Here is a 14730-nt window from a genome sequence, read left to right as displayed (position 1 = left end):
AAAGCGACGTTGTGTTGTTGTGCATGACGGCACTGTTGATCTGAATGGCAAAACAGTGCATTGGACTTCTGAACAGGAAGTTGTACCGAAAAAGCTATCCCATAATGCAATGCACGTTACAGGGATTTTCCCGGATCTCAGCGAAATCGCTATTTGGGGTAGCGAGAATTTATGTGAAATTCATCAATAACAAAAAATGCCAAGTTTTTATTTGTTGACTGAATTTCAAAATGCTTCTTCTTCGTCATTTCAAGTCTGATTTCAATTCTGTTTGCTTTATATGATAGCATTATGTGGGGGATTCAAAACTTCTACACACAATTTTGAAACTCATTAAATATGCTAATTTATGCGTATTTTTAAAAATTCACATAAAATGCTTCTTTAATAATTGTTGACCGATTTTGATTTTTTTTCTTCCATCTGGTAGAACTTCATGAGGTTCACCAAACTTCTACACAGAATTTTGAAATTTTCAACAGAAAATTATTTATGCTAATTTATGCAAAATTTATTCATAAATCACAAAAAAGAAAAATTTCTTCTTCATTTGTTGATCAATTTCAATTTTGTTTGCTTTATATGATAGCTCGAGGTGGTGATACAAAATTTCAACACAGAATTTTGAAACTCATTAAATATGCTAATTTATTCATACATTTTCAAAACCCACAAAAAATATTTATTTGTTGATTAAGTTTGATTATTTTTGTTCTATCTGAGAGCTACATGAGGTTCACCAAGGTGTAGAACAGAGTTTAGAAATTTGGACTAGAAAATTATTTATGCTTAATTTATATGAAATTTATTAGTAGATCACAAAAAATGCTTCTATGTCATTTCTTCATCAATTTCAATTCTATATCCTCAATTTATGTCACCAATATAATTCACTACAGTGTCAACTGGGCTAAAATTAAAATTGTGTCACATGATTGATGTGCTAGTATCAAGCTCTTGTTTGGGCATTTTGAGTCAGCACCATAAGAACGTGACTTCTTTGTTAAGCCTGCTTCTGCTTTAGCTAAAGGCCTGGTAATATCAGGCGCGTAGCCAGGGGGGGGGGGGCAGTGGGGGCGGTCGCCCCCCTCAAAACGTCCCCAAAAAGAAAAATAGAAGGGAAAAAGAGAGGAGAAAAGGAAAAGCGAAGGGAGGAAAGGGAAGAAAGGTAGCTTTGTGGGTTTTTCTTTTTATTCTTTTTTTTTTTTTCTCAAAAGAGAAACTCCTTCACTCTTGCTCTAAATTTAGATAATGAATTTTGCTTCCGGGCTGCGCGCGGTTAAATGGCAATATTGCAGTTCTCCTTGGTTTCCCTCACCCTTTCTCTAACCCTGTTTTTCCACCTCAGCTATATGTGTTTCTTGCCAGTTAAAGTTCGAATGTATACATTGGGGTAGTGCTGCCACCAAACGGATATCCGAACGGTTTCCGCCCGCGTGGACGGATAACGGTTTTCATTTTTCGGGTTCGGGTATCCGTGGACACTGATTCACCACTTTCCTGTCACAAAAACTCATTAAATTTAGTAAGACTCACCAACAGAATTTATAAGTTTTAGTCGCCAATATAATCACCAATATCAATTAATCTTCTTCGGTAATATATTCCCGCCGAAAACCATCGTTTTTATATCAGTTTTGAAACATGACCTTATAATCAGTTGTGGAGCATGACCGTCCGTGAATGGAGTAAAGTTCCGTTCTGACAACGATGGCGATTTTACTATGGTGTCGCTTAAGATCATTTTTCTTTCCCGTCTTATGTTTTGATTATTTCAAATACGTAACTCATCGTATATTTTCTTACCTCGACTTTCAATGCGAGTGAAGAATGAAGATAATTTGAAACCATTTAAGAGTCAAATAAATGTTGATCGGGTTACTCGGGTGTGTCATGTTGTTTCTTGTAATTTACTCATCAAATGCAAAATGAATTCTACTTTTTCTCACAGCAACTTTGGTTACCAATGAAGATGATTATTTTTTAAACTATGTTTTAATGTGTACTGTCAATCACTATGATACTGATTTACTGGTGATTATGATAATGGCGGACTTTGTGATGATTGATAATGAGTGAAACTGAAATGAATGACAATGATGATGAGTGATGGCTAGTGAAAATGATTTTAAATGATTATCAAGATTGGTGAAGATGATAGCTAATGATGATAATTGTCAATTGAAAATCTCTTTCATGAATTAATATTTAATATATAAATTACAAAACACATTTTCCTTTATTTCAGTTTAAATGGCATATCCACTATAAATTTTGATATCCATCATCACGTAAACAACAATACTTAAAAGGCGGTATCGTGCCAGAAAGGTTTATGATGTGCGCCCGCCAAGTATGTGGTCGATTGTGAATCAACGTGTTTTGCAGTAAAACTTACTGGTGATGAATGTAAGTGATTAGTTACTGTTACTGTGATTAAATCTTGTCTTGAATCTTTGTTAGAAGTGTGATTATGTTTCAGAAGTTGAGAAATGAGAAGCTTGGCTATAATTTGGGGAATGGGGAGAAACCTGACATGAAAATGAAAATATTCCAAGTACGATCCCATTTGAAGGTGGAGCGAGTGTAATGTGACCAAATATATATCGGACGATTCACTCCAGACACGTCCAGACAGGACAGCACGTGCGTGAGCTGAATGATGTAGGCCCGTCTGGTTTTAGACTTTTAGTAATAGTAGACTCGCACTTACACTCGCCTCGGTCAAATTCATTGCATTTCATTTCATTCGATCGGAACTAAAAAATAAACACACATACTCTCGCAACCATTAAATGGGATCGTAACTAGGCCCGACTTGTATAACTCAAATAATAGTCATTTACTAATAGCTTACACAGTCATACGATCTACATTTGTAGCCGTAGCCTGAGTAGCCTCACGCTAACTCACATTAGTCAAATCCGATTGCCAAACAGATTCAACCCAAAATATTCAGTTTCTCGTAATTTCTTGGTTTTCAGAAATATTTTAATTAGCGCACGCTGACTCTTGCCGTCATCGGATAGGTTCAAAACTCAAATATAACTGAAAATCTTAAATATAACTCAAATAAGTGCAAATGGATATTATTTTTTATATTTCAGGATAAAATTTCGGATACCCGTCCGCCGTCCGGTTTTCAGTGTCGGGTATCCGAATATTGAAATATCCGTTTCAAGTCAGGCCTACATTAGGGCATGGAATTAGAGTAAGGTTAGGCCGAAGTATATGAAGTTATCTTTTTTTTTTAATTGATCTGGTCTGGTCGACTCCGGGCGGGTAAAATCTTTATATCAATTTCTGCCGTCACCTCCATATAGGCAACTTCTCCCGCTTTCAGCTCATTACTAAACAATCATAATTTGGTGGCAAACAGATTCCTAATTTAAAAAGAGGAAGGTTTAAGATTTGTGTCGTATTAAATAAAAAAGTACAATTTTTTTATAATCAAATTCTATTAAACTTCATGTCATTTCCCTGCACACTCATCTCCTGTCCTGTTTTGCGCCCTCAGTTTGAAATTTTGAATGACACTTAAGTTTCTTTATCATTCAAAATGAAGCGCTTCAGGATAAGTCAAAGAAATTATACATCATCCTTTTTTATATAATTTCAATAAATCACAGAAGTTTCAAATTTTGGGCACTATTTTCCTTGCAATGAAGTTCAATAATCTAAGAAAATCAATTGAATTAGAGCCGATGGGGTATTAGAGATTCTGCATTTTATGAAACATCCGCCCTTTGTAATTTCAGAGTTTGTTTGCTCTGCGCGGGGAGGAATATCTTCCTCCCGACATATACCCTTCACCTCTGAATTGCAAGTTAAAGATATGCACTGTCGCTAAATTGTTTGTAATCAAATGATCTTTCCAGGGGAAGCATTCAATGTAACTTAGAGGATACCCATATCTCGAGACCCTTTTCTTTAGAAAAAACTTGATAAAGTTACGCTTTAGCTTGCGCGCTTCACGCAGGTAATTATTTTAATTTTCTCCATTTTATCCCTTTTTGTGCGTTCGCAATCACTTTTAAAAAAAGATTCAAAATCACAATATAGTCAACTGAATTGGAGTTGATATAGGTACTAGAGACAAGAGAGACGGCTCCTTTTCATTTTAATTCATAAAACACCGAAAGCTTCGCGCGGGATGGGGAAACTCCCCCTCCCTGCACCACCCCCTAGGGAGCGCGCTTTGCGCGCTCTGTAAGAGTTGGCACGCTTTGCGTGCATTTACCGCCCCCTCCAAAATGAAATCCTGGCTACGAGGTTGGGTAATATGTATTATGAAATTGTTATTGTTTCAATTCTGATGAAGTGAACATGAGATCTTCATCATATGCCTCATTTCTCACCAGACTTAAGTTGTATTGATTTTATGGCAAGGTTTGCTACCGGTTTGCAAACTACTTATTCCATGCCATTATGCAAAAAACATTACTTTCTGGTGTTTTTTTCAATTCTTTCAGAGCCAAGCCATTTTCAGCCATCTTTCTTGCACTGATCTCCCCATGTCTTCAATCTATTGCTTGTATTACAACTTCAATAATGCAATATTTTGACAATTCATGATGATGTTCCTTGGTGTCCATATGGTTTTAAAGATCTTGGATGGATGTGCTGTGAATATATATACGCATGCAGCCATCTCACTCATATAAAATTGTTATTCGTTCTCAGAATATTTATTGAATATGGGTGTTCCTGACCATTATGACAGTGGAATCATTCAGATTTTTCAGCTTGTAGTTTTTGTATAGGAGAGAAATAGAGGTTCGTGCTGTTGTTGATGAATCAGGTTTTAAAGACACCCCACATTCAGGTAAAGGACATCGGACCTCCAACCTCCAGAGCGTGCGCACACACTCTCTCCCTCTCGTCCCCTCCCCCCTCTCTCTCTCTCTCTCTACCTCTCTCTCGTGCTGCTTGTCAGTGATTTTCAATAACAAAATGATCAATTATAAATATCCCTTCCAATTACATTTTAGTCAAACCCACTTATTTTTGTTTGTATACAGTGAAATGTACATAGAAGATCGTAATTCTTTTGAAAACGCCCTCTCTTGAGATGTGGATCAAGATAAAGAATTTAAAGTTGCTAGGTACATGAAATTCCATGCCATAGAATTTTCCTTTAATTTTCAATTTCCCAATATATATCTATTGGAATTCTGTATTAATATTATGCAACATTTACAATGTATATAGTGCTTAATACAAATGTTTCCAAGCACTGCATACAACATGTATTACTTCGGCTTTAGCACGGCTAATCTGATTGGATGCTTGAGCATTCAAGGAATTCCTACCTACTGGGTACCCATTTACTGCACCTGGGTGGAGAATGGCAAATGTAGATAAATGCCTTGCCAAAGGACGTGAGTGCTGCAGTGGGATTTGAACCCTGGTCCTTGTGGTTCAAATTCTGGAGACTTATCCACTAAGCCTCAACACCTTACCTCTTATTCTGACTTGTAAGAAGACACTCTAGTCCAAAGAGAAAAAATCCTGGCAATTATCATCTTATCACTCTCATTACTGTGGCCTTATGAACATATCGTCATAGTCATCATCATCATCATCGTTATCATCAATGTCATTGTCATCATCACCATTGTACATGTATTCATTATCATAATCCTCCTCCTCCTCATCATCATTATTATAATCAGCATTATCATAATTTTCATCAAACAGTATCACCTTCTTTATCATCATCTCCGTCATCATCACAATCATCACCATATCATCATGGTCATCATAATCATCAGCATTATCATCATCTTCATCATCATCACCATCATCATCATCATCACTTATCCACTAAGCCTCAACACCTTACCTCTTATTCTGACTTGTAAGAAGACACCATAGTCCAAAGAGAAAAAATCCTGGCAATTATCATCTTATCACTCTCATTACTGTGGCCTTATGAACATATCGTCACAGTCATCATCACCGTTATCATCAATGTCATTGTCATCATCACCATTGTACATGTATTCATTATCATAATCCTCCTCCTCATCATCATCATTATTATAATCAGCATTATCATAATTTTCATCAAACAGCATCACCTTCTTTATCATCATCTCCGTCATCATCACAGTCATCACCATATCATCATGGTCATCATCATAATCATCAGCATTATCATCTTCATCATCATCATCATCACCATCATCATCATCAAAAACATTATTTTCAGCAGCATTTTATAATGACAGGTATTCCAATTGACAGGTATAAGTGTACCGATGCATTGACAGAGCCACTGTCCCAAAATCAAACACTTCTCTTCATCAGTCTTCATATAAACCAAGGACGGCTCGGCTGTGGAATTCACTTCCCGCCAACACATTCCCTTTAGCTCCCAACATGGACAGATTAAAAAATAGTGCTAATACATATTTAATTAGCTTGATGTAAAACCTTGCACTTTTAGTTTAATTACCGTACATGGTTTATTCCGTGGCAGTCATGGGCCACTTTTCATCATTTTATGATAGCAACATCAGGCCCAAAGAACAATCTAAAAAAAAAAATGTTTGTAACACTATTTTTTTGTGACTCTTATTGAATCTGCTAAAGGATGATTTTATTGAGACAGCAGCTAGCGAGTATGCCCTTCACAAAGCACCCCTTCTTGCATCTACAACCCTTAATAGAGGCAAAGGAGAGCGTATCCTCAATCCAGATCTTGTTCATAAAGAAGAATCTCCCTGGGGGATTGAAAGAGAAGAATGGTGTAAAAGGTAAATATAAGCACCTATTACTTGTTATCAATATCAAGTCAAGCTTATGAAATTGTGCTATTTGATTGGCCAGAAGTAGGTTTGTCATATAATTCTTGCATTTTTCACTGATAACAAGTTTATTGAAGTATGGCCTACATCTGCAGGGAAGACAGCCTCCTCTGTTGACCAGTTTGAGAAAGCCATTCACTCTCTTCTATTATGCTAAGATAACAATGGATTGCATGTACTAAGCTGATCATTCTGAGGTGTTGAATTATTGTTTTAGTGGCCCAAACATAGAGTAGTGTGTGTCCAGCGCTTTGTAACTGGAAGGAAAAGGCACTATATCAATAATAAACATGTATATGCTAAGTATGCTAACTAACTTCATGAAACATTGAGCTAAATGACCCTAAATGGCCCAAGATTTCCAGTGAAATGTATGGTCCTAATACAATTGTAAAGCCTATAAATAAATGTTTAGTATTGAGTTATGCTGAAATGTCACAATTTTGTGCCCAAACTTCATATAAAACCCCAGCAGGAGGACCTAGGATACCTTTAATTTTCTTCTTGTTGCAGCCCCATCTTCAATGCCACATTTGCCAGACAGAACCCTGCCCAGCCAGCTCAAGTCAACAAGAACAGCTTCCTGCAAGGTGGGAAGAGCTTCTTCGGAGACACCCTTGGCTACGGTCTCGACAACACTGGTGGATTAGGGACTAGTGGTGGCGGCAATGGCACAGGGGTTAGTTATAATTTTGGAGCTGGTGGAGGAGGAATAGGAGGTGGAGGGTTTGGTAGACCCATGATCATGGATGATAGGAATACCAGAGCATACGCATCTTGGCTTCAATGGTGGAAGAGTACTGTCAGCTGTGAGGATTATATCAAATATGTATCCTCTCAGGTAAAATAGAATTTCTTTTTTATATATAAATATAATATATGTATATATATATGTATATATATTTGATTTCCTGATGAATCCCTATGGGCGAAAATTTGATCTAATTTTTCTCTCTACGGTTGTTTTATTCACCTTGTATTTTGCTTTATACTACCACAACCGACGCAGGACCTTCATTTTTATATATATATATATATATATTTATGTATACATATATATATATTTATATATATATATATATATATATATATAACAAATTAATGCTGAAGATAATACTTTGATTGCCAATAAAGTTTTTATTGTTCACTCGAATTTTCAACGGTCCTCCGTCTTTTTCAGGAGTTTACAATCATGTGGTATCAGATCAATCAGAGAGCCTTATATACAGTGCGTATAAAAAAAACAAGACAGTTTTGAAGGTTTGTCTATAAAAAATTTGTTTCAAATTATGATATCTATATTTTGATGTTGATAGATCCTCTGAAATCTTATCTTTGAAATGCAATTTTAAAAATAAATTTTGTTCATGCTTGAGCGAACACATGACGTTTTTGTCGGGGGTTCAAAAAGAGGCTTGCGCCAGAATGGCAGAATATTGGTAATATGATGATCAGACTTCTTGCTAATCAGCAAACTTCCTCAACCTTTTCATTATCTGTGCCATAATTTTTGAATTATGCTGTCCAATTTTTGTCTCGCCTGCATAGCAGAGCGAGACTATAGGCGCCGCTTTTCCGACGGCGGCGGCGGCGGCGGCGGCGGAGGCGGCGTCAACATCAAATCTTAACCTAAGGTTAAGTTTTTGAAATGACATCATAACTTAGAAAGTATATGGACCTAGTTCATGAAACTTGGACATAAGGTTAATCAAGTATTACTGAACATCCTGCCTGAGTTTCAGGTCACATGACCAAGGTCAAAGGTCATTTAGGGTCAATGAACTTAGACCATGTTGGGAAAATTATTTTCAAAATCTTAACCGAAGGTTAAGTTTTTGAAATGACATAACTTAGAAAGTATATGGACCTAGTTCATGAAACTTGGGCATAAGGTTAATCAAGTATTAGTGAACATCCTGCTCGAGTTTCAGGTCATGTGACCAAGGTCAAAGGTCATTTAGGGTCAATGAACTTTGGTCAAGTTGGGGGTATTTGTTGAATTACTATCAGAACTTTGAAAATTTATGGATTTAGTTCATGAAACTTAGACATTAGGTCAATCAAGTACCACTGAATATCCTGTGCGAGTTTCAGGTCACATGACATGATGACCATGGTCAATGGTCATTTAAGGTCAATGAACTTTGGCCGTGTTGGGGGTATATGTTAAATTACCATCCTAACTCTGAAAGTTTATGGATCTAGTTCATAAAACTTGGACATAAGAGTAATCAAGCATCACTGAACATCCCCTGTGAGTTTCCGGTCACAAAACCAAGTCAAAGGTCAGTTAAGGTCAATAAACTTAGGCCATGTTGGGGTAATTGTTGAAGTGCCATCATAAACTTTAAGTTTATGGATAGAGTGAATGAAATGTGGACATGGGTGTAGTTGACAGTCTTAAGTCTCTGTTCAAATGTCATTTATGGTCAATGTACGTGGTATTACATGTATGTCATTATATGAATGATGTTTTTGTTAATGATTATTTTATAGTAGTTTTCAAAGTTAGCACTGCTGCTATATTAAATTGCGTAATGCAGGCGAGACTGCCAGAGGCGTTCCACTTGTTTATTTACAAATTTATTTACTTGAATAATTTTGTTTTTTCATTTAAACTTCTTTAACCTTTGAATTTTCCTTTATAAGTAAGAAAAGAAGACTTTTTGTCAACCCAAGCAAGAAGATTTGCATTATTAATTGGGAAAACTTGTAATTATTCAAATCCTATTTTTATATGTGAAAAAAATTGTGTTATGGTACCTTTTAAAGACATGAATCCATTTTCAAGGGATTATTAAATCCTTGACCAAGTTTAATTATATGCTTGACAGGACAAACTCCACGGTTCCACCCTCCTTTTTCCAAGGCACGTGGACGCAACTCCACGGTTCCACCCTTTGTAGAGCCCATCGCAAAGGGTCTCACTCTCTTGCCCTCATACTCACCGCCGCTGATCACGGGAACAAAATACCATGTCTGGTTCTCTCCCAGCGGCAGGTTTGGAGTCATCAGGAGATGAGTCAAAAGAGCTCATCTACCTGGTAAGTTCTTAGCCTGAAAGAACAAAAGGAGGGTCGAAAACAGAGAGGGGGCGGAGGGGTGGGTGGACAAGAAAGGTGACAAAGCAAGATCCTTTTCAGAAATATCAATAATAAAATTAATAACTTTGGAAAGAACAGGACCGACTTCTTAAACATGAGATCAAACAAAGTTAAGAAGCTGAAAGAAAAAAAAAACAAGTTTTTTTTTTTTTTTTTAAATCAATTACACGTATACATGACGTTAATTAATTAAAAACAGAAACGTCTAAGTCCAAGGACGAAGAGCAGGATCAGCTAAGAAAAAAAAAAAAACACAAGGTTTTTTTTTGTTTTTTTTTTGACAAGGGTAAAAAAAAATAAGTAAAGGAGCTGATCTGAAAGGAAGAAGTAAAAACTTACTTCCCTTAAACTGGAAAGCCGAAAACTCATTAGCGAAAACTTTTTTAAAGGACGCCAATAGATAACAGGGAGGCTTCCCAAAAATTTTAAGAGAAAATTTTTTTTAAGACAATAAGTCTAAAAAAAAAATTGTCAATACAAAAATAATTATTAAAATTAATTAATAATTAAACAATTAACCAATTGGTTAATTAAACAATTAATTAATTCATTAATTAATCAATCAATCAATTAATCAAACAAGAACAAAAGATTGATTGAGACAATCAACCGACTCACAAAGGAACAAGTTGAAAACAAGTTTGAGAACAAACAAGGACGACGCTCCTACATGTACCTGTCCCATAGCCTAAGCTGTGGGGAGGAATTAAAATCAATTCAATTCAAGACGAGGCAAAGGTTCAAGTCAAGAATAAAAAAGAATTAAAAAGGATTATAAAGAAAAGTGAGCGTCGTATCAATGCCTGCAGCACGCAGGAGGAGTGCGCGGAACTATAGGGAAAGGGAAGCGGAAGCAACCCGTCTGTGAGAAAACAAAACTGACGGTTCGGAACTCACAAGTTTATTTAAAGAAAAACGTGAATAATAACACGAAAGCTCCATGCACTAGGATATAAATGAAATCAATCTAAAGCCGAAAGGCAAAGGATTGAAATAGGCTGTAAATACATAGATAAATATGTAAACAACGGACACTTTTAAGAAGTAAAGTGGGAGTGTACTTAGCTAACGTCTGATCACGGCGGGAGGCGAAAGTAAAAGAGGGAATGGACGCCTTTTTGCGTGATGATCTTGGGATAGTGCGTGTGTAGGGAGATGCTGCGCGCGCGCAGGAAAAATTGTGTACTTTTATTCGGCATGCAAGTTAATTGTAATGAACTAGCAAATCAAATGAGTATATCCAGTTATCTCGTAAATAAGAAAATCATGGTAAGTATTTTCATAATTTATTTACTTGAATAATTTTGTTTTTTCATTTAAACTTCTTTTACCTTTGAATTTTCCTTTATAAGTAAGAAAAGAAGACTTTTTGTCAACCCAAGCAAGAAGGTTTGCATTATTAATTGGGAAAACTTGTAATTATTCAAATCCTATTTTTATATGTGAAAAAAATTGTGTTATGGTACCTTTTAAAGACATGAATCCATTTTCAAGGGATTATTGAATCCTTGACCAAGTTTAATTATATGCTTGACAGGACAAACAGGAAGGGATTCATGTTTTTCAATGGCAATGGTGTATTGAGTTAATTTTGAAGGAGCTAGATATGGCAGATCGGGTAAAATGTATTAAAACGTTGTTAGCGAGCGCGAGCACGCAAATATTCCCACTTTTTTATATCAATATCAAATTTGACATTATATTCAGAAAATTATATCATATTTTACTTTTTATCTTTCCTTTTATTTCCTTTCCACTTTTTTTTCTTGGTCATGATTTGTTTAATTGAGGGGGGAGAGCATCCCTGAGCCCCCGACCATAGGTCTGTATGGCACTGTTCAAAAGGCACCATAACCTTTGTAGCACAGAATGAAAGGATTTGAAGAAAAAAAATACACGCTCTCCCATACTTCGGTTAATAAAAATTGTTTTTGCTTGAAGAAGGAATATTCAAAGCTAAAGGAGAAGATATGAAAAAAGAATCAACAACAGGACAATTCAAGCAAATTAATAGATTTGAAAATGATTTTTGACCACATAATTTGAAAATTATGGCAAAGATAATGAAAAGTTTAAGGGGAAATCTGCTGATTAGCAATAAGTCCGATCATCATATTTATCATTTTATGCCAATTTGGCGCAAGCCTCCTTTATAACCCCAGAAAAAAACATTCCTGTGATCGCTCAAGCATGAACAAAACTAAATTTTTTAAATGACATTTTAAAGATAAGACTTCAGAGCACCTATTAACACCAAAATATAGACATCATAATTTGAAACAAAAATTTTATAGACTTTTCAAATCTGTCCCGTTTTTTTTTATACGCACTATATATATATAAAGTTGATTGTATTTTTAGCTACCTTCTTGCTATGTCAGCATAGCAGATATTAATCAATTTAAGGATGTTCCGTAGTTATGTTTGTACGCATCATGATCTAATAGACCTCCAATTTCGTATTCTGAAAACTCTATTTGCGCTCAATTAACTCCCTTTAGGCCACTTCCCTACAGAACCAAATTGGCCAATGAAATGCAATCTTACGATGTAAAATTTTCTACTAGCGCAGTGTCTCTTCACTTTATTTGCTGGCTTGCAGTGCAGCGCTTAGCTGCTGCAGGTGCACTGCGCCATGATCTTGATACAAAGAATTTTTGCTGAAAAATAATGCAAAAGTTTTTGCATCAGATATTAGAGTTTGTTATGTTAACTGTTGTCTTGTCCCTTTCTCTCTCATTTTTATTGTACCTTTGTTGTTTATTTTTATTTTTTTAAATTTTGAACGTGTTCTGATTTCCACTTCCGCCTATTTGAATCAATTTAGTTTGTAGCTTTCTTTGTTTTTTTCTTTTACAATATTTGATTTGCCTCTGTCTTGGGGCCCTGCTCGGGGGAGGGGGGTTTTTCTATGGCATTAATTCCTGCTTATTTTAGAAATAACATACTTTCCATTTTATTATATGGGAGATCTTTTGCAACAAAATGCTGATTTGAATAAAAATATTTTAAAAATCAGACAAGCATAATAGTACTGGTATATTCTAGCATACTATCAAGTAAAACATACATGTTTGTATAGTCCAGGGTCATCAACGGTCTGCATTACATTTTAGCATTTTCATGCATCTGGTAAATTTGCAATGCGTAGGTTATTACTTATGCATGGCAAACTTACCGGATGCATGGGCTAGCCATGCGTCAGTAATTACTTATGGGCATTTTCACGGTAACTGACGTTACACGGCACCATTTTACACAACTTTCATTGTGTGTATCTCTAAAACAACAAATGATGGGAGTTTGCTTTTGATAGAGTTAATAAAGTGAACCTTGCTGTATACTCGGATACTAAGTTTTTCAATGTAACCACATTTGTTACGCATCAGCAAGCAAAAATGTCGGTAACTAACGTTATGCAAAAAGGACATGCAATTTCAGGGTGTTCAGTAAAATTTAAATATCTCATTTCCCTGAGTAGATAGAGTAATAATTTGAATATGTAAATATACCTTCATTACTAGGTTAACATGTGTCAAAATATTAAATAATTTGTTTTTGTCTTTTGGGGGCTATGATAATTTTTCCGCGACCATGCTGGTAACTGACATTACGGTAACTGACGTTATACTTGATTTGCCATAGAGATAACACATGGAAGTCAAATCTTCTGTGCGGGGCTTCACATGAAAGTGAGCTTGATGAGGAAGTGTACCTGAGATTCTAGGAACATTTCAATGAAAAAACTTTTTCTTTTTCTTAATTTCTTTTTTGTGATTTGAACATTTTATTATTACTTGTCGGTAACTGACATTACACATTAACATTTTCCAGTGCTATATGATTTTCAAAGGCATAATTTTCTTGGTGCTTATACAAGGCTTTTCAAAATCATGAAAGTTTCATAATACTTCACATTCTGAATTATTAAAAGATAAGAAATGTATGTTTTACTTACTGGAGGTGGGGGGGGGGGGGTCATAGCAGCTGGAGTTCCTAGAGTACTGTATAAGCTGTTATTTTCGCGGGGTTTTATTTTTGCGCATTGCCCATCACTCGAAAATATTGACACAATTCTTAGTCAGTGCCAATGTCCCTAACAGCAAAGCTATGCTATTGAAAACATCCTGTGTCGTAAGAACATGGAGATATGCACCTCTATAGAATGTACAAAAAATAAGGCTTAGAAAGTACAGTTAGTGATTCAAAAATTTAGCTAGAATTTCACTTTTTTTTTATTTCTGAAACAAAATCAGACCCTAAACTATTTTCTAACATTATTTTATCAATATTTATTCACTCACTGTAATATTAAAATGTATTTTCCATGAAATAATTTGATTTTATTGTCATCTGATTGACTCTATACACACGTATTGGCAGCTCATTAATATTCATAAGTCACATGACGAGAGCTTTTAGAGGTGAAGATTCTGTTCACAAAATTCCACATTTTTGCACTTTTATCAACTTTTTGAAAAAATGAATCAAACAAAACACAAATTCCAAAGATTGTTTAACCCTATGGATTACAGATCAAACTGTGGCATGATGAATTTTCAGATCTAAAGGTAAAAAAGTGAAATTTAAGTCACCTTTTTCCACAGTTTGTAACTGTTTTTACAGGGACATATTTTTGTACAAAACACACATCAGCATGAGGATTGCCGAGTATAATTTTGTACATGATTTGCACTATTATTCTTTTTGAAATTATTCTTTTTGAAAAAAAAGGGAAAGCAAATTTACAAGGCAACAATAGTCAAAACTGACTAGTTTGCCTATTTAAAATAACAACAACAACTAGTTTTGCT

At 35.4% G+C, this 14730-nt stretch overlaps 1 protein-coding gene across 1 annotated transcript; it reads left to right on the top strand.

Moving 5' to 3' along the window:
* Positions 1 to 5247: 5247 nt before the first annotated feature.
* LOC129261460 (uncharacterized) lies at positions 5248 to 7662 on the top strand. Its single transcript, XM_064099485.1, has 3 exons — positions 5248 to 5319; positions 6598 to 6761; positions 7326 to 7662. Exons 1-3 carry the CDS (start codon positions 5248 to 5250, stop codon positions 7660 to 7662), a joined length of 573 nt encoding a protein of 190 aa, XP_063955555.1.
* Positions 7663 to 14730: the final 7068 nt, after the last annotated feature.

Source organism: Lytechinus pictus, chromosome 5, assembly GCF_037042905.1.
Source record: "Lytechinus pictus isolate F3 Inbred chromosome 5, Lp3.0, whole genome shotgun sequence".
NCBI classification, from domain to species: domain Eukaryota; kingdom Metazoa; phylum Echinodermata; class Echinoidea; order Temnopleuroida; family Toxopneustidae; genus Lytechinus; species Lytechinus pictus.
The sequence above is the reverse complement of the archived record's forward strand: the minus strand, read 5'-3'. Positions and strand labels throughout refer to the sequence as shown.

Coding starts and splice junctions, on each gene's coding strand:
- LOC129261460 (XM_064099485.1), top strand. CDS start 5,248: ATGTATTACTTCGGCTTTAGCACGGCTAATCTGATTGGATGCTTGAGC. Junction 5,320..6,597: donor AAGGAATTCCTACCTACTGG/GTACCCATTTAC, acceptor AATCTGCTAAAG/GATGATTTTATTGAGACAGC. Junction 6,762..7,325: donor AGAGAAGAATGGTGTAAAAG/GTAAATATAAGC, acceptor TTCTTGTTGCAG/CCCCATCTTCAATGCCACAT.